A 21,588-nucleotide genomic window follows, 5' to 3' on the forward strand; every position below is an offset into this window, starting at 1 on the left:
ATCAGTTCTGTTACTATTCTTTCTCTATTCTTTGACATGCCTTAAAACAAATCATCAATTAGGTGGGGCAAATGTAACTAAACCACTAATATAATCCTCCAGATTTTCAGTTCTAAGCACCTACATGCAGATGCCTGAATATGACACCAGTTATGATTTACAATTCCTAAATTACCTACAGTTTCAAGTTTCCCAGTATTTTCAGAAGGCTTTGACAAATGTAACTGGTAGCTTAGGTGTCCCAATGTGGATTGATACCTTTTTCGTCCTTCAGAGTTTTGTTTTTAAATGCACAGCCACTCCAACCCATTATTTCCTTCTTTGTGTACTTTACCATTCAGTTTCCCCTTTCATTGTTAAATCAGTATCACCAAAAAGTAACAACCATCTCTAGCCAAGGTCCACAATACTCTCGTTGCCCTCACACATATTAAAGCAGATTTCAGATCTGATCGAAAAATTAGGTGAAATTTTAACTTTCAGAATTCAGCTTCATAGGGGTCACCACTTATATTAAACTTCCAATTTAATACTCAAATCTCCTTCTTAATCTTGACTAAATATGTATAATGGTCATATTTTACTACCTTACTTTTCACCTTTACCGTTAAGTTAATAAGCACTAAGTACTAGGCCACATCCCAGCCAGAGGATCTCCAGCCCTAAAACAGCCTAGCAATCATTGAACACAGTAATTCATTGTGACTATAAAGGACTTGAAATTGGCAAATTTGGTTGAAACATCTCCTGCATGCTTTAAACTTCTCACAGAAATGAATCAACATGTTTGTCTTAAAATAACACGCCCAAAGGATTTCAGGTGGCTCGTGCATGTCCTCATTTAACACTAAGACATATGTTTCCAGACACAGAGTACTTCATCATGTTCTTGGCACGCCATCCCAGAAAGAGGGAGGTCATTGTTCTTCTTTGGTACATTATTCACAGGACTGATTATTTCTCTGATGATTTCTGAAAGGCTTCTGCAGCTGAGAACACGCTAACAATCATTTTGGGTGGTAAGCAAATAAATAGGGATGGAAAACATGATTATGTATGAGTACGTACATATGTAATTCGCCATGTCTCTTGTGTAAAGAGTCATCCTTTGCGAGACTGAATGATCAGGCTTTCACAATTATGCTTGGAAAAAAGCAGCAGGCAAGCCATCCAGTTTTACTGTATTCCCGTATTCCACCTCAAGCCTTATACTTAAGACACTTTGTAAGCACAGCAGCATGTATTGTATCTTTGGTTTAAATCCTTTGGCATAGGCTGTTCTCAATGACATTTCACTCCTTTACTTCTACTTCTGCTCCACTCCCATAAGACCCCATCTGGAGTACTGTGCCCAGCTCTGGGGCACCCAACACAAGAGGGACATGGACTCTGGATTGAGTCCAGAGAAGGGCCATGAAGATGCTCTGTGGGCTGGACCACCTCTTCCACCAAGACAGGCTGACAGAGCTGGGCTTGTTCAACCTGGAGAAGAGAAGGCTCTGGGGAGACCTTAGAGCAGCTTCCAGTATGTAAAGGGGGCCTAGAAGAAAGCTGGAGAAAGCCTTCTTACAACAAGGGCATGAAGTGATAGAACAAGGTAGAATGGACTTAAGCTGAAAGAGGGGAGATTTAGACTGGATGTAAGGAAGAACTTTACTGTGAGAGTGGTGAGACACTGGCACAGGTCGCCCAGGGAAGTTGTGGATGCCTCATCCCCGGAAGTGTACAAGGTCAGGCCAGATGGCGCTTTGAGCAGCTTGATATAATGTGGAAGGTGTCCTTGCCCATGGCAGAGGGGTTGAAACTAAATGATGTTCCAACCCAAACCATTCTATGATTCATCACATTCTGCTACTTTCTTCAAGTGTGATCCCCCCTTTTTTTAGACTAGATGTCTCCTTTCTTAACTTAAAGAAATTCTGAAACTCATTCTGTCATCTCCTAAGACACAAAGTGCAATACTTAGAGATAACACCTACAACTGTCCAGTGCTCCAGCAAAGTGCAGGTGCCATGCATTTCCGCTGCATGCCAAGCAGACACCAGATTTAGCCTCTCCCAGCCCCTATTCACGAATTCTCCTGCTGATGTAAAATACTGTCATTATGGCTGGTACACCCTATGAAACAAAGGTATCACAGTGCACATGTACAGCCAGTTGTACCTTATTTCCAACCAGACTGCTTCCACACAGATATATATAACAGCAACTGCAGTAAATTTCCTTTTCTTGCACTTAAAAGAATAAGTGTTTCATTTTTCACCCAGGTTCAAACAGGCTTAAGGCTCCTGTGTTTTTAACCATACCTGGGTCATCACAAATGCACAGTCTACAAGTACAGTTCAGGCTTTTTTTTTGAAGGGGAAGCAAACAAAACCCAACCAACCTCTCTCCCCTCACCCCCCTTTCAATTCAAAACTTTAAAGTATTTCTTTTCAAGACGGAGAAGATGGGACAGAACTCAGCAGCAGAAAAAAAAACCAAAAAACCAAAAGAGTAAGCCTACCAAACAAATTTTAGCCAAGAACAGAAGATGGTAACACAATTACTTCTTTTCAGGAAGTTACACCAGCATTCAAAAACTAACAAACTGTATCTCTGATACTTCACTTTTTTATATATTTATATAAAACTCCAGCTTATTTCTATAAAGCAGGGTTATTCACCTGCAGCTACTACTGACTAATGGGTATTCAAAACCAGGAAGAAGCCTTCTGACCTTTCCTGGGCAATTTGGTTCGTTTGTAAAAGTTGTTTGTTTAGAAGCATTAGAAACACTGAGCCACTGTAGACTCCAGGCAATGAAGAAGTACTGTTATTTACAACACCTCTCAAAACAATACTAGTTACCAAAATATATGCAAGTAAATACTATTTAAATTTTTAAGCTTTTAACCCACAGTCATTTCCTCTTAAAGATATGCAGTATAAAAAATTAATAACAACATACATTTACATTAAGCCCATTTGAAAGCTTCACAAATGTTTATTTGTGCATTAATGTTTAATCCCCACTACTGTGAACATCACATAAATTGTCAAAGACCACATTAATATAGGCTTTTCACAACCTATATTTAAAAAGCCTTAATACTTTTATTAAGACAAAAAGACTTCATATTGAAGTTAACAAAGTGAATATAAGCTTTGTAGTATTACATTAGCAAAGAATATAAACAATAAAACGATATATTTGCAAAACTCCTGCAAGAGCAACGCACTTCTGTTTTCTTTTACATTTTTAAGAATTATCTTCAACTCTAATCACAACCAGACATGGAGGGAGACCTGGCCACAAGTTCATATTTAAGTGTTTGAGTTGACTGTCTAGGAAAAAAATTGACATTAACAAAAAAAGAAAAAAGAAAGAAAGAAAGACTTCATCCCAAAAGTCTGGACACATAGAAAGACTATAATCACCTCATTCCCTTCTTAAAAGTGACAGCAAAGTTAGCCAAATAGTCCTGCATCTATGTGCCAACTACAATTTAATCCAAGATAACATACTACCGACATATTTGTCTGTTTCACATTACTGTACAGGGTGTTTCACTTTCTAACTGTTTTATAGCAGCAAAGTACAAAGTAAGTGAGGTATGAGACACGAATATGACAGTCTTTACAGTTTTGTTATGGCTTTACCCATTATTCATCTTACACCACCAGAGACTATTTAGCATGCAGCAGGCTAATCATTGAACAAGAGACAGATGAAATGAAAGTACCTGTACTGAAACTTTGTAAACTAACTTAACCTAGGAAATGCTATTTCTGCAAGAATATTAAGTCACAGAATAATAATGAAGAAAACAAAACACCCCCCAAAAAAAACCAAACCAAACAAAACCAACAGAAAAACACCACACCAAACCTAAAAAATTCAGTCAGAGCTTAGGGTAAAATATGGTACTTGGTGCTTCAGAACCAACTTAAGTCTTTCTTTAAACTTACACTAAGTGTGAGTAGTCCCAGTATTACACTTCTTCTTTTTAAGGTAAATTCCCATCACGTATAAAGCAGTGGTCATTACACAAATAACAAAAAATCCAACAACTAAAAAAAAACAAACCAGACACCAAACCCCACAAACCAGCCCACACCACCCCTAACAAATCTGAACAACACTTGATTTCCTAAATAAGAACAGCAAAACGCTATTTAATACCCTCCTAACATACTGAGGGACAAATTTTGCCTCCAGACAAATTTTTTGCAATAGAGGAAGTACAAGATGCTCTACAAAACTTCTGAGTAATTTCAGTTTTGGATTAAAACATCTAAATTAAAACAGCTAATAAAATAGATTTAATTTTGTTATGAGTGCACTTCACATTATCCATGTCAGTCTCCTTCTCTAAATCAGGCATGTCTCCTCTAAGCAGAGGACAGGACTTAACTCCCAGGACTACTTTCAAACTCATTCCCAATAGCTATAGCTGTTGTTGCAGTAGGAGAACCCAGCGGGGCTGCATGTTCCACACCATTACCATTCTTTTCGTCTCTACAATTAAGATGAAGATTTGGTATTTCAAGGTACTTTTTTGAGATAGGATGTGTAAATGACACTGATGTTTTATCATTGGTTTTTTTCTCTCTTCTCAGTAAGATGGATTTCAGAAAAAAAGCACTTAAAAGGTCAATTTGATACTCTGCCATAAAAGACAAACCAACACACAAGTAACAGGTAGATGCAAAGTAGTGTTTTCCCAAAGTCACAAAAGAACATAATCTACTGAAAGGCAATTTAAGGGAAAGAAGAAAAGAAAGGTGAGAGACAAAGGAAAGAAACTGGTAAGATGTTTAAAAAATAAAAATTGACTCGATCAGCTGAGTAGCTACAAGACTGATAGAGCTGGGTAAGAACAAGCTACTTAGTGCTGCCTTTATCACTTTAGACTTTTATTCTTCCTCATGAAATATCCTGCACTGCTCCACAAGTTAAGAGTCCCTTCACTTTTAAACTCATTGTATTAGATGATCCCATTTTGGGTCTGGATCCTGCACAGTATCTCTTTTTCAGTCCTCAAGCTCTTGCCCAGATAACACAAATGAAGTTAACAACAGTAAACTTAAGTAATTGCTCATAAGTTGTCCTCTCTTTTTTATACATTTCCTGTGTTTGAGCTGAAGTCCAACAAGGAGGATTAAAATTTATTATTTGCTAGCATGATATTTCAACATTTGGGACACAGCAGTTTCCAGTTTCAACTTCAGAAACAATAGCACTCACTAAGAACACACTTCATGAGTGCCTGTAGGCACTAGCAAGCCTTTTGCCACTTTCAGCTTGCTGTTTTGCAGCAAAGTCCTTTGTTTTTAGCATTTATTTCAACTTTTTCTGTGTTTCTTTCATTTGAAATAGTCTTAATAGTGGATCTGTGACCTAAATCCCTCTAAAATTCCAGACTACATGTGTTTGTCAAGTTGAACATGAATCAGCCATATGCCCTTGCAGCAATGGGAGTGAATCAAGGTGACATCTGCACAAATGCAGCCAGAAGGCAGAGGGAAGCTGTTAGAACCCTCTAGTAGTTGTGAGTCAGCATCTGGAAAATGAAGTTTTGGGCTCCACAGTACAGGACACACTAGAACAGATCCAGAGAAGGGTCACTATAATAGTTCAGAGATCTAGAAAAGGTGATGCAAAAGTAATGGCTGAAGGAGATGGGTAAAAGGAGGAAAGGGAGCTACTTACTGTCTTTAAGGACATAAGGAGCGATTACAGAGAAAACTGAATCAGACTTTAGAGGTGCACAGTGGAAGGATGAGAAGCAATGCTCACACACTGCAGCAAGTGAAAAAAAATCAAGTTGTACATAAGGGAAAACATTTTCTCCACAAAAGCAGTTTAGACTGGTGCAGGGGACCCAGACAGGCTGTGGAATTGCATCCTTGGACATATTCAAAATTCAGCTGAACTAGGTCCAACGTATCTAACTCTTCAGCTGTCCTTGGTTTGAACAGGGGTTGGACTAGATGAATACCTCCAGAGATCCCTTCCAACCCCAAATTATTCTCCAATTAATCAATATTTGTTGATACCACTTGTTCTGTGCTAAGCTGCAGACAGTCCTCAAAAAGGGAAAATTTCCTGCCAGGCCTTTTCAGTCAATTTCATATTACAGAATTCTTTCCCTGGGATACATTCAATAAGAAAGGATGCATAGCTGTGCTCTCAAAATGAGCCTTCTGCCACTGCCTTATCTTCTTTGTTACCACCAAGCTTTTTCCACAGTTACCTCCACACTAACAACCATTTCCAAGCCCAGTAAGCACTCCATTCAGGTCCATTCATGTTTTTTTCCACTGTACATGTTTCTTTCAACTACACAGGCTAGACTGAAAAGGAAGGGATGGAGGATTAATTACAAAATATAAGCATGGACACAACACACTTCACATAGTTTCAGTTATTCTAAGGTACGTTTTTCTTCCGTTTTGAGCAATTGTTTTGTGCTCTCAGGCATGTTCTTCTGTGTATCAGCATTGAAAAAATTAACTGGCACTTTCCTGAATTCAGCATCCAACTGGAGAGAAGAATAATGATTAGTGCACAGATGGTGATGCTTCTAAGCAACACAACACACAAATGCAGTGTCACTTACTAAAGAAAAAACAAACTTCTGCTCCTGAACATCGCTCCATCTATTTTGTCACATCTCCTGAAAAACAGGGAGCTTTGTTGGCAGGAGTAGCAGTATCCTTCATCTTTTCTGTTATATGTAATGAGCTACAGAGATGACCTGAAAAGTTTAGTTGCATAAGAAAAACAGCAGGCTACATGCTCTTTGCACGTCTGAAGCTTGGAGCAACATCTCTGTCCTAAAACCTGATGACTATATGCAGATACAATCTATTTAGTTAGGTGAATACTCTGACCATACCCAACAGTGTCAAAACCCTGAGCTTCATCCAGGTGTAACACTGCAAGGTGAGACAGCCATAATATCAATTTCTTTCTACAGTTCCCAATATGGTAATGACTGTTCAGAAAGACCATCTTCATCAAGAGTTGTCAGGAAAGCCTAACCCCACTATACTCAAAGAACATTCTCCTTGGAACACAAAGGCCTATACAGAACACCCCCAAACAGGAATGTATTCAAACTTTCAGAAACTTTTCAAACTCTTCAAAAACATTTAGCACTCCAAGAAGCAAAAAGCCTTCCTGCCTCTGGGGCTGAGTGATGCAACAAAACATCTGCTGTATTAACCATCACTGAGATTGGGAACATTTATTTCAGGTCAAGACTACATTTTTAGTTGCACTACAGGGAGAAATCAGGAACTCAGTATTGCAACAGGCTGGAAAAAACAAATCCGCTTGGCTAGATGGTCCCACACTGCAGGGCTTCTGTTACTTTTGATGAGACAAAGAACAGACTAACAACTGAGGAACCGCCTGCTCAGGATCCAGGCTGCACAGTGGGAAGAGTTCAAGTCTGAGACAGGCAGTGTCCCATCTCCTTGGAAAATGTCTCGAGAACACCAATGAGCCCTTGCAGCAGTGCTGTGAGACCCATCATCAAGAACTAGGGCCTCCTCAGGCTAAGCCAGGCCTGTTCCAGTTGAGTTGGTACAGGAAACCTCCTGCTTCATGAGGATGCCTGGAGGGAGGTTTTGGTTACTGCCTCACTCCTTCTGCACCTTGCTTTCTCAAAGGGTTTGCAGACGACGTAAACAGGCAACAGAGAAATGTACATTAAACAACACAAGAACCAGTCTACAATATGATCTCATCTCTGCATAACGGGGCCATAGTCCCAAGCCCAGCTTGGGACACCTCACACTAGACCACGCTGCCAAGGCCCTGTCCAACCTTGCCTTGAACACTGTCAGGGATGGAGCATTTACCACTTCTTTGGGCAACCCATTCCAGTGCCTCACCACCCCCACAATAAAGAACTTCTTCCTTATACCCAATCTAAACTTCCCCTGTTTAAATTCGAACCCGTTACCCCTTGTCCTGTCACTACAGTCCCTAATGAAGAGTCCATCCCCAGCATCCTTGTAGGCCCCCTTCAGATACTGGAAGGCTGCTATGAGGTCTCCACGCAGCCTTCTCTTCTCCAGGCTGAACAGCCCCAACTTTCTCAGCCTGTCTTCATATGGGAGGTGCTTCAGTCCCCTGATCATCCTCATGGCCCTCCTCTGGACTTGTTCCAACAGTTCCATGTCCTTTTTATGTTGAGGACACCAGAACTGCACACAATACTCCAAGTGAGGTCTCACGAGAGCAGAGTAGAGGGGCAGGATCACCTCCTTCGACCTGCTGGTCACGCTCCTTTTGATGCAGCTCAGGACACATTTGGTTTCTGGGATGTGAAGGTATTCTTCTAACTCAAAATGGTATTTCATATCTCCAAGCTAAAATTTCTGGATCTTCCCATTTCTACCCAAACAAATTTTAGAGTTTGATTCAACTCATGCAAACCAGCCTACCTAAAAAAGTTACAGTACTCCTCTTTACTTCACAAAGCTTGAAGTTTTGCTAATTTTATGGTAAGCTTGATTTTTAAAACTGTATTTGCACAGTTCAAATATGAAAGAACCAGAAGGCTTTAATTTTTTTAATAAGGGCTCATGTAACAGCACACTGCCCTTTGTTTCTGTTATTATACCAGTGTTTCGACTTTCATCAGTCTCCATGCCAGTAAAACAACACAATAAAGGAATTCAGACTTGATCAAGGTTTACTGTGCTCTTTTCAAACAGAAGAGCAAGGGTGATTCTAAAGCCACAAAAGAGCATTTGTAGCAAAGTTTTTACCACTGCCAAATACTATGCTAATAGCAAAGCTTTCCACAAGAGATTCATGGGCTGCCATGTTGAGAAGATGATTAAGATATGCATCAGACCTATGAAGAATGGAACAGGAAGTAGAGGAATGGAAAAACCAGCAACCTTTCCAGCGTAAGTCAGGCTGCTGCCTCAGAGCAGAACTCCTTACAGTCACTTACTTTAAGAGCTGAGCAGTAGAATCTCACTTTAATTTAGCACAATGCTATAAATCTCACCAAAAAGCTATTCCACTGATCTCCTAAACCGCTTTCCAAAGAGCTTTTCAAAAGGAGACATAATCCTTTAAATAAAATACATTTATTTAAATGCCAGGATTTTTATTATGCCAAAATAATTTACACCTATACATTTACACTTACACAAAGGCATATCTGACCAGACCTTGGCAAATATTTATCTTCCCCACATATTTATCACCATTCACTTGGGTATCCAAAACAGAAAGAAAACTGCCTCAGAGACAAAATGGTGCTAATATAGTTTTTAAAAGTGTTGTTTGCTGTTTGTTGATTTTATAAAGTGTGTGTATATACAGATATGGAGTATTTTAATGCCTCTTTATTTAAATAGACATCTAGAAAAAGACAGCTCCACCTGTTTATGTGCAAAAACATACTGTTTTGGGAAATGTATCTAGCTGAAAGGGTTAAGGCAAAACTTAGCTGTAACTACTATGTTACTGACATGGTTTCAGTGCGTTTATATCATCCTGTAAAGCAGAGGCTCAATATCAGCACATTCACAGTAAGAAATACCAAACAAATACCCAAAAGTCAATACTGGCAGCATTACTAAACTCCACAGGAAATTACATCCTCAAAACCCATACACTCAGTTATGTATTTATGGATGGAACAGATTAAACAGTAAGCAAACCGGATGTAGCATGCATAATGCCTTTATGCTGGCTGGAATTGTGCACAGTGCTCTGCCTGCCTTCTGCAGGACTGACCTCAGAAAATCAAATATGCTACATTGCTATACAGCTCAGATTTTGTTCTGTAAGGAAAGGGCAAAGTAGCTCTGTAGTTTTGTGTTCTAGCTGGTTTTATGGACCGTCATTTGGCGCTTTGTGTCCCTCTGTGATGTGGTTTCCCAAGACTTGCAATTCTTATTTAAAAAAGAAACAGGATTTTAAAATGCTAGCAATGGACATCTCTGGACAGCAATGCTAGCAATGCTAGCAATGGACATCTCTGGCCTGTGTGACTCACTGAAGTTTGCAACAACAACACTGTTCTTTTGCTCATGAAAAGAAATGACAGATAAAATACATGCTTTCCGAGAACATAAATGGAAGAAGGAGAAGCAAAAAAGCCAAATCTTCCTTGAAGATGGCACAAGACCACTTAATGGCCCACCTGAAAACTTGAGTAGGAGATAGTGACAGAAAAAGGAGAGCATCCTGCTGTATTTACAAATGCGATGGAGATAATCTTAAATTTGAAACTGGGCTTGATCCAAGAGTTGATTCATTAAAACTTCCAGCCAAATGTTGCCAGCTTATCTTTAACCATGTTCTTTCTACACTCATCCCTTCTGAACCAGTCAATCGGACTTTCAGACATCTCTAGCACTTTGATACAACTAACAAAATGGATATGCAAATCAAAACCACCTGAAAGCAGCATTCCAAACTACTCAGCTTAGAAAGTGTGGCCAGAACTGTTGATTTCCTTCATTTCCCTTTTTCCTCCTTCCTCAGAACTCCTTCCCTGTCTCCGCTCCTGCCGATTTCAGCAGAAGATGGAGCTCCCAGTGGCCTGCAGACATTTGGGGGTGTTTGGGGAGAAGACATGTGTCCTCTTCTACACTTCTCTTACTCTCCTTCCCCCTCAGGATGATGAGGACACACTCAGAAGACATCAGAAAGCAAAAGCTTGATCTGTGGGGCCTCCCATAACTGTCAGAGTTTCTGCCACATACAGCCACGCAGAGAAAGAGTAAAGCCGGGTGTCAGGCACACGGCTTGCAGGGGAAACGTGGGCAAGCACACACACACCTCAGAGAAATGAGCAGCCTTTCACAGCCCAGAAAATACCAGAATTTATTTTGCTTGCACCAGAAATACAGAAACAGGACAGGATCAAATTTCTTATTGCTGCACAGGGGTCCCATGCTGCTAGTGTCACACGTGATGCAGTTTTTCAGGCAGGTGGCCACTGCAGGAGGGCTCAGCTACACCAAATGGAATTCAAAGCTTTGCTTTCAAATGTAATTCACTCTTTATTTCCAGGGGGAAAACAGCAAAAAAGTAGCAGTAAGGAAAATACTCTTACCATCTGACACAGCTGGTCTTAGTAAAGAGAGTAAGAGGCAACTCTCATGCTAGAAAAACTGTCTGACATTTAATATTAGGGCCATAAAAAAACTCAGAAAACACCCTAAGTGTTGGGAAAACCAGTGTGCAATCAGCCAAGATCTTCCAATACACTCAAACCTAAGCACAGTGCAGAGCGAAAGCATTTCCCTTCTCTGTAGCCAGTGCTGCCTCATATCACAGCTGTGGTGGAAGGAGCCTTTCAACTAAACACAGCAATCAGGACCAGAACAGGCCACTAGAATTTTTCCGTCTCAGCAAAAGCAGCAATTGATAAGCAACACAATTTCCAGCTTCCCTACAGAGAACTAAGATGTTCTGTGGCAGGATGAACAAGGAATAAATGCTGTAAAGATGCAGATCTCTTCTAGAAAGTCATTAATAAACACGTGTCATTGGACAATGTGACACTCGGGTGTAAGCTTCAGGTTTTCTGCATATATGCTCAGTAAGAAGTTTTTATTTTGGTGACTGTAGTGCCCTTCTTTCCTCAATTCTAATTTTTCCCTGTTTATCATTTATAAGACTGCTTTGAATTTTGTTTCACCCTTTGAAGTTCAAGTACAAAGTTAACAACTGATCATGATTCGCTTGCAAGATAAATACAAAATTCACAAAATAAATAACAAAGTTCCATAAACATCAGCAAATTACAGCTACACTCCAACAGAAAAGGAAGTCAGAAATCTGTTTCACCATCAACTCTTAAATGTTTCTACGTACCACTATATTGGGCGCATGCATGTCAGACATTTAGGCTGACATCAGTAAGTGTCAAGTTATTGCAGCTTTCACTGGGTACCATTGGAAGAGGACACAGAAGGGTGGCTGATCTAATCATTCACACAGAGCAGCAAAGGTGTAGTCAGATCAAAGCTGAATTTCAAAATCATTTGATTAATCAAAATAAAAAGTCATTTTTAAGGCATATATACTAGAAAAATTGGGGGCTTCTTTATGTTATTATGGTGAATACTCACACACAGTTATCAGTGAAAGCTTAAACAAGATTTTATTATCCTGCTAAAAGATACCTCCTTCAGACAAATTTGTAACAGCCCTCTCACAGCTGCTTCTTTTCCACTTCTTTAAAACAGCTTACAGCATTACTGTTGCAGCAATCTAGTATTTCTGATTAATAATCTACTAAATGCATGCTGTAGCTATTTGTAAAGACCATGCAATATAGGAAACGTTCTAGTTAAGAGTTCATGAGTTGGCCGAACATCTAATTCTTCTACAGTATCTTGGCAGGTTACTCTGGAGTTCCAGATAAAAGCGTATTACTTTTATCCCATGAGGACCTTTCCTAATGAAAAGTTCAGCATAAAATAATCTTACAGTGCATAAAATGCAAAAAATTATTGCAGCATAGAGCAATACTAGTTTTTATAAGCCTAACATACCAATTCCTACATTTCATTACGTACGGTATATAGTGAGAATGAGATTCTGCAAAAAAGCTATTGAAAGTCATTATGCTATAATCTGTATCTCTGATATGTTTAAGAATTCAGGTTTAAAGAGTGCCCAGACGTGGTTTTTGGCCAGGCAGCCTTTCTTCACATAAACCTCACAACCTGTGTAATGTAACCACTACCTGCATAATGTAATCATATGACAGATCTGCACAACTTCCATCAGATCAGCTGCCATTTACAATGCCTGCTTTCAGGACAAAAATCCTACTGACGTTTCAAGAATATCCAGACTCCTGTGCTTGGAAAAGATGAGCATCACTGGTTACCATTTGCATACCTTTAAACCCCTCCTTCATAGAACTCCATTGCTTCACCACTGCTTTCAATCTGTTTAAGGTTGGCGTATTTAAAATAAAATAACTGCCTCTCACTTACCTACCTCTGTAATAGCCAGGATGCTCACCTGAAATCTGTTGACAAAGATGGGGATGAACCAAGGATGGGGTGAGTTTTCCCCAAGAGGGTGAAGTGCAAGAAGAGTTGCTGGCATAATCTTTCACACTGCCACTCTGCAGCAAAGGGTATGTCACACTACTCACCCATGCTCATCTTAATAGGTAAATTTTCTCTGCTCGCAGCCTCCACAAGGTGTCTCCTAGCCTCCATCACAGCTTCCTTTTGTTTGAGATTCATGAAGGACTCCCAGAGAGCTTTAGCAGCTGGATCACTATAAGAAAATGACAGGGTTACACTAAACACTGCTTGAATAATGGAGTAAGCTTAAGACAACATTTATATTTTAAGATGAGTGCTCCTACTTAGTAACTCCTCTGAGGTGGGCAGGATACAAGCAAAAATAAAGTGATATAAAAGCTTGCTTTTTCTTAGCGGAATACTTGCTACAGTTTAAAAGAATAAAATCTAGGATTTTTTGCTACCAATTATAAAGCATTAGAATTCACATATAATAAAGCAGCATATCAGCCTCAAAGTAACCACTACTGTTCAACCACGGGAATATCAGAAACAGTCCAAACAACTTCTGTTACCAAAAGCTATGGAAAGGATGGGCTATAACTTCCCCATGAGAGTTTAAATCCCAAAGCCAATACTACTATCCAATTGAGAGTGGCCCTGATGATAAAGACTTGGGGGTGTTGGTTAATGAGAAGCTCAACATGACCTAGCAATGTGTACTTGCAACCCAAAGAGCCAACGGTATGCTGGGCTGCATCAAAAGGAGTGTAGCCAGCAGGTTGAGGGAAGTGATTCTCCCCCTCTGCTCCTCTCTCAAGACCCAACCTGGAGTACTGCATCCAGCTCTGGGGCCCCTAACACAAAAGGGACATGGAGCTGTTGGAGTGAGTCCAGAGGAGAGCCACGAGGATGATCAGAGGCTGAAGCATCTCTCCTATGAAGACAGGCTGAGAGAGTTGGGGCTGTTCAGTCTGGAGAAGAGAAGGCTCTGGGGAGACCTTAGAGCAGCTTCCAGTACCTAAAGGGAGCCTACAAGAAAGCCAGAGAGGAACTTTTTATAAGGGCAGATATGGATAGGACAAGGGAATGGCTTTAAACTGGCAGGGGGTAGGTTCAGATTAAATATTAGGAAGAAATTCTTTACTGTGAGGGTGGTGAGACACTGAACAGGTTGCCCAGAGAAGTTGTGCAATACTTTGAGGGACAGTGCATCAAGGCCAGGTGGATGCGGCTTTGAGCAACCTGGTCTAATGGAAGGTGTCCCTGCCCATGGCAGGGCGGCGAAGGGGGCTTGAAACCAGATGATCTTTAACATCCCTCTCAACCCAAACCATTTTGTGATTGCGATTCCAACGCTGAAGGCTGTTGATATGATTTGATGAACTACCATCACTTTGGGCTTCAAGGATTTTCCTTATATGAAAAGAATAATCCACTGCAGAATGTAACTGTCCTTATAGTTTCTGTATTTACAGATTCTGTTTTTATTGTTGCTGTTGCTAAGCCTTAATTAGGAATTTGTGTGGCTCATCTGCAGTCAGCTCCCCGCTAGTCTTCTCTCTCCTCCAGGACACTGCGTTTGTTGCTCCTGACAATGCATTCTGTGTTTTCTCAGGGGTGGAAGTGGGGAAAGAGAAAAATTCTCGCCTGGGGCTAAAGCCACACGCTGGGATTAATTGTGCTGGGCTTTGGGCTTGGCTGATTGTGTTTTGATTTTTTTCCTTTATTTTCTTTTTTTAAAGAAAAACCTTCCCTTTGTTTTTTTCCTCAGGAGACAGTTAACTCCTAAATGCATTTTTATGTCACTTACAACATGCTTATAAGCATGCCAAAACAAGCTTTGTTTCACAGAAAATAAAAAAGCACAACAATACATTTGATACCTGTTACAGAGCAGCTGTACTTATGCTCTACTGCAACAGGAGGTCTGTATTTAGCAATCTGTGCTATCTCCCAGACCAGGTAAGAGGATGGACAAGCTCTACTTCTGTCATCCCAGAAACCCACATCCTGTGTGTCAAGGCTTGCATGGGTGGAAGGACTGTGGGAAGAAGGTTGAGTTACTCTTCTGAACTAACCACAGGCAAACACGAAGAGCAAATTGCACCCTATTGCCATGCGTTAGGAGAGTTAAAAATCAGATGACCTGACACAATCTTTCCATTTCTCTTTCACATAGTGCAACTCAATCAGTGACAGAGGCAGAAGACAGAGCATCCCTAAGCACACAGGGCATCTGCAGCAGCTCCCTCTATGCCATCACAAAGTGTGATCTGAGCACTGGTGCTGCGAGCTGTTCACATGCAGCAGCTCCAAAGGGATCCCTCACAAGAAAAAGCACACCTATTTATATTGTACAATAGTGCAAGAAATAAGAAAGATTTCCAAAGCAACTAGATGGTTCAACACAATCTTCCTTAAGTAATGGAATCCTGGGTATGCTATTTTTACAGATTATCTACTCAATTACTATGATTCCATCCTACCCACCCGGCACCACTTTTAAATGCAACCTATTGATCCTGCTCACACCACATTCACTGGGAATGTCTCAGTGACATTTACAATCATGCCCAAGATGTGGATTGCAAGATGCCACTGCTTTGCCTACTGACTAATCCCTTCCTGAACATGCAGTTTCAAATATAAATCTATAGAGACCAGCAATCAAGCCTAAACTGGCAGGAAGCTAGTTTAAAAAGACTTTTTTTCTTCTATTTCAAAGAAAAGTGTCTGTTTCTAAGATTTTAACCTGTTCTTCATTTTCCCAGTGTTCTTCCATCACTGTAATTACAAGCAGAGAGTCTCACATAAACACAGGCACCAGGAGCTAACACTTTAAAACAATGGAAAACAAGCAACATAAGGAAGCTAAAATAAGTCTCCCAAATCTTGCACAGCTTTGTGCAGTCTCATCTTTGTTACTCCTATACTTCATAAAGATATTTAGCAAATAGCAAAGCATGAAAAATTCATCCCAAAAGCATCTACAGACCTCAGTAAAAGTCAGAATGTACATGCAAGGCTGCACCATTTTTCTACCTGTTGTCCTTGCTTGCTGCTCTCCCTTTCCACACCATGTGTTGATCACCTCTGTCAATTTAGACTGCAAGGTCTTTGAAAACAACATATACTGTATTTGTATAATCACTACTGCAAGTCCCTGTTTCAGATCCTACTTTACTTGCTACTAGTTTAAACAAAAACCATCAAAAACAAGACTAATTAAAAAAACAAACAGAAAAGTAAGAGTAAGTCACACTAATGCATGAAAAAATAAACCCTAAAACATAGCATGGGAGAGGTTTGCTTTTTGGCTTGTAAACTCTTTTTTCCTCCTTTTGCTACAGTAGGTTTTCTTTAATCCCAAGGACCTAAATTTGCACAATCCCAGAGGGCTGCTTTAACACACCAAAAATAGTAAGAAGCAAAACAACTGTGGTACAGCCTAAAAGGGGGTCAACCACACTCCTGTATGCTTGGATTTCTGTAACCCATCGAGGTTCTGAAGACATTTTTTCTTCCCACTGCTTCGCAGAATACCCAGTGATTTAGGTAATGTACATAGAGCAATACCTAAACAGGATGAGTTCAATATATATTAATAGCTCATATACATAGCCAACTGACTAGGTCAACCCACAGAAAGCAACATTTCCTATGCTCAGCTCTTTTTTAACATAATAGGGAAAAAGCAACAAAAGTACTTATATATATGTTTTCTGCTAAAAACACTTTTCCCACTCCCCCTCTATTACACTTTCAGAGAATGGCTTTTGCTTTGAACAACTGCCCATTCTTTACCTTCATCAATGACAAGTCAGGAATGGCTGCTGGGAATAAGTCAGTGGGACACAGTACAAGGCTCTGGTGCTACCTCTTGCCTGATCTGAGTAGTTACCACAGTATTTTCATTTCAGAGATTCCTAACGCTTGGAAAAAAAAATTATCTTATCTTCCCCTTTTGGTGAGACATTTGTCTGTGACTGCCTTCCAGCTCTTGTCATGGTGCCTTTCCCCTCCTCTTTTTCCCATCTGCAGTTCCTCTGCTTTGGTCTAAATGCCCTAATCCAATGACAACTGGTGCTGCAATCAGTGATTCGTATGGAATCCTGTACCCCAGTTCACATTTCTCCTTCCTCTTGCATTCCTTGACTTCCCAAGGATTGTTTATTGATTTTACACATTATCTAGTGAACCACTGCACTCTGAAAGTTGTTCTATGAATCTAAGGACATCTAAAAAAATAAAATGATGCATTACAAGACCTTTAAAGATATTGTTGGAATCATGTTATTCTGCAAGAAAAAATATAATTCTTTACAGTTACACTACAATAAAATCAGGAGCTTTAAAACACCCTTCAAAAAAAATGTCACAACAACAGGTAAATATTACAGTGCACACATCTCTGCATACCTATTGCAAAATGTTTTGCAGGGCACGGCAAGCCTGACAAAGAGAGCCCTTTGAATCAACCACCCATCTCAGAAACAGAATAAAACAAAACCAAGCATAACAGTTATCTGGTAGACAAATTAGAAGTTTATTAAACAAAAACATTACGTTATGTCCAGAGACAAAGCTTTGAAAAGCCCTGTTAGACACAGCTATTTGACATACATAAAACAAGGTTTTTGACAGACATCTGATAATTGCAAATTTCTCCCTTTCCCTCACACATTAATGTTACATTAGTTTTAAATGAGCCATTCTTTGTCCCGAAACTAATTAGAATTCAACCACATATAATTTGGACTTTAAAATAACAACAAAGAGTTTATACAACAAGAGGAGAAAATCTAGACACTTAAAAGATGCAGCTTCCCTACTTCTGGTATTTGCATTCCAGTTTTCAAAGCTGAATCGTGAAGACATAGGGGAAAATGACCAAATCATCAGGCCTATAATCCATACAAATCCTAAAATGAGACACCAGATGGCAAAAGTGCCAGGAAAGAGATGCTGATGAGAAGCAGGTCAGAAAGACTGGGATGTTCTGTTCTGACCAAAGACAGCTGTGGGCAGTTCAAGGCAGCTCTGATTTGCAGCATCCAAAGGCTTCCTTTAATTAAAGACAGGAGAAGCAGAAAATAAAAATCAAGACTAGAACAAGTTAGCTGTGAAGTGGCTAACGACCTGGCTTCCCAAATTTACAATGCCCAAAAGAAAGACTGCTCAATGAAATCTAATGTTCACTGGTAGCAAGATGCCAGAGCAAAAAACCCAAAGCCTGAAGCAGAAATAAGGGTGCAGTCTGGTAAGCAGTTCTTTCGGTGGTGTGCTAGCTTCAGCAACACTCACTGTGGGGGAACTTGTTCTAACTCCCATGGCACCCCTTTCAGCTATGGAAACATGCTCTGTGTGGGACTATGCATTGAGTCAGACAGGAAAAAAGCTGGTAATTCTTAAACACACCTCAGATCCTTAAACTAATTTTCTTGATCTAGACACCTACAGGTTGATAATCAAATGCCTAATCTTGCATCAACAAGAACAAACTCTCGGCGTAGATGCAAACATAAATGCAAACACAGAAACCTGGGGACACTTATTACCCCTTTGTGGGAGGGGGGGGTGACCAATTTACAACATCACAATTTTAGACTTGGCTAAAATGATACGCCTCTTGCTTCACACCATCAGTACAGAAAGATATTTGCTTCCCTTATTGCTCCAGATCTTGTCTAGTACTGTTAAATTACTAAAATCTGGTCTTCCAGGTCTCTAATGCAACAGTAAAAGTTCAAGAAGCAATAAGCTCATACTAGAAAACACGTCTACTCAACAACTAAATGTTCCTTCCCCATTTACAATTACATTTTCAGATCTACCAACATGCTGTTCTTAACGTCCTTCATATTTATAATATTAGTTTGGCAATGTATTTCTTCAATCAGCATGTATAATTAAGCAAATGAAAATAAGTCAAACACCCTTGTCCAAGCAATATAGCATAATTACCAAAATTATGCCACAAAATCAGCCTCATCTGTAGTCTCTGGCAAGTAAATTATTTTAATGTGATCTAATTTCCAGTCAAGGAGGATAAAATTGACATGTACATTCTCTGTTACTGGATTTTTGCCCAGACTGCTTTTCCTTTCAGTTACATGCAACCCTTGATGTGTCCCCAGGCTTACTGAAAAACAGAGTCTCTCCCATTATTTTTCAGAGGCCAAATTGAAAAGTCAGTATCTACACCCAGATTCCTTCCCAGATCTTCTATAGCTCGAATCAAGAAAAAAAAAAGATGACTTCGTACAGTTGTGTTTTGGTTTTAAACCACTTGGGGTCAGGTGAAAGCACATCCTAGATCAGAAATAGCAAGTAACCAGGTGGGGGACATCATACAAGCAACATGTTAAGGAAGGAAAAGTAAGCAAATGTGGTTATTCCTACATCTGACAAAGGACATGGGATTTCAAAGAGCAACTCGCTGACATAAGCTCTGAATAAGTGACAGAAAACAACAGTGAGTGGGCTTCAAAAATTAATCGGCTGAAATGACAGCATTTCAGCATAATGAAGTAGTAGTGTTTGTACTTTCATAGAGCTAAAAAAAAAAATAGAAGGAAAATTGTGATAGTCCCAACATAAGAAATATATCAGCAAAACTTTCACCCTATGTCTGTACAGCTTTACAGCTAAACTGTGCCTGTATATTTTCACAAGAGGGAGGGAGGGGAAAAATTCAGTAAAGATTAAATTACAGCTTCATTAATACCACAAAGCTGCCCAAAACTGAGCAACTGCTAAAAATAAGTAAGTGTGCTGCCAATATATCCTTTGCAATAACACAAATTTGTTTAAAGACAACTCAACATCCACACTAAGTGCACAGCACTTAAAAAAACAACCCTAGGATTGTTAGAAGAACATTACTACAAAGGACAAATTCATTGCTGGCAATGTGTCATTGGAATAGCGATAAACCAAAGAGAAGCACAAGCCTGCGATAAGGCACAACGATTTGGCTGTAAGCCTGGAGCAAGGGGCACGTATCAAGAGACATCCTTTCCCCTGCACCAACTGCCCTGCTGTTTTGGTGACAGTGGAGGCTGTGCCAAGGCTACGCCAGCTATACTGCACATTCCTGGGGACACGCGTCAGCCGGACAACCTGGGGGGGATGGCGACAGCCAAGTCTCTGACTGCACCCCACTCCATGCACAACAGCCCCCACTGGGTAGAAGCAACAGCTCCCCTGCACAGGCTCTGCTCCTTGCTGCAGGGATGCTGTGGAGAATGCCATAGGGATGAGAAGAGCTGACCTCTGCACTGCTGCACTGCCTGGACACAGCTAGGCTTAGAGAAAGGAGCTGTTCTTCATTTCAGTCTTCTGAAAGGAACCAAATGGCTCTAATTTATCAAAAATCTTCTATAGAGAAACAGTTATCAGTATTTCCATGACTTCAGTCTCCAATATTGCTGCATATTTGTGCACATCCCCAGCACATGCACTTGATGGGCTAGCCAATGTGCGTTCAACTGAAGATGCAGCAATACTTCTTCACAGGAAAAAAAAAAACACCAAAAGCCCAAAATGCTTGTTTTCAGATAAATGTAAATTGCACATCCCCAGAGAGGACTAACACTTATTTCTAAAAGTAAAATGACAACCTTTTGAAGTTTTAAAATGTTTCTTGGCAGTGGACTGTAATTTTGCTGTTGGACATGTTATGTGGTGGGCAAATCTGCTCAGTCTAATTAAATGTGCCCCATAGACAGTAGAAACTTGAACTACTTTCCTGTCCATCCTAACCTCAGGGGAAAAAAAAAAGGACAAACAGAAAGCTAATGTCACCATGGCACTGTGCTTCCAGAAAACTGCAGAAGGAGAATCTGATATTACCATCCTCCCCATAGATGAGTAAAAATACTACAGCAGTTCATCTTATTTTCACATCCTCACTTAGATATGTGTTAAAATCCCCCCCATGTGTTGGGGTTTTAGATTAGAACATGCAAATGGTACTTTTTAAAAAAAACAAAAAAACCCAAAAAAAGTCTGAGACCCACATTAAAGAACATAAATGTGTTCTTGAACAATTTAACGGTTATTTCCCAGTTTCACTGCAAGCCCTCAAGCCATTCAGTGGGTGTAATCTGCTCTAGACTCAACTTTGGCTGTGTACTTTGGCACCAAGTCAAAACACAGAGGTTATTGTTTGATTTATATGCCAAGAGCCTCCTAGATAAAGGGCTAATGGCAGGCTGATAGCTTCAGCCTTTGCATGTGGTGTTTATACAGACCCTTCTTTCCTCTCCCTCTTTTCTGTGTATACTCCAGGAAGGCTGTGTCACATCAAGATCAAGTTAATTAATTAACTCATACTAGCACAATTGGATTGATAAAACAATTGATTCACTAAATCTCATGGGGAGTGCTGTTAAAACACCAACTTTTCTGATTCAACAAGGCACGGAGTTTTGAGATTTGCATTTTTTTTACACTGCAAACAGCAATTTTAAAGCAATAATCACACTACAAGAACTGATGGAAGAAACTATGGGAAATTAATCTGTCAAGTAAGTGACTGAAATGTTCAGACGATATTTCAGTACT

General features: G+C 40.0%; 1 protein-coding gene across 1 annotated transcript in view; it reads right to left on the reverse strand.

Moving 5' to 3' along the window:
- The window catches only part of SCFD2 (sec1 family domain containing 2), a gene marked incomplete at its 5' end in the record, with an annotated part of 188,877 nt that overhangs the window by 142,596 nt on the left and 24,693 nt on the right, over positions 1-21,588 (reverse strand). Inside the window, one exon of the mRNA XM_080626680.1 lies at positions 13,139-13,270. Coding sequence (XP_080482806.1) covers positions 13,139-13,270 — 132 coding nt within the window. The remainder of the gene's footprint in view (positions 1-13,138; positions 13,271-21,588) is intronic.

The sequence above is a fragment of the Psittacula echo genome, assembly GCF_963264785.1.
Source record: "Psittacula echo genome assembly, chromosome: 1".
Lineage (NCBI taxonomy): Eukaryota > Metazoa > Chordata > Aves > Psittaciformes > Psittacidae > Psittacula > Psittacula echo.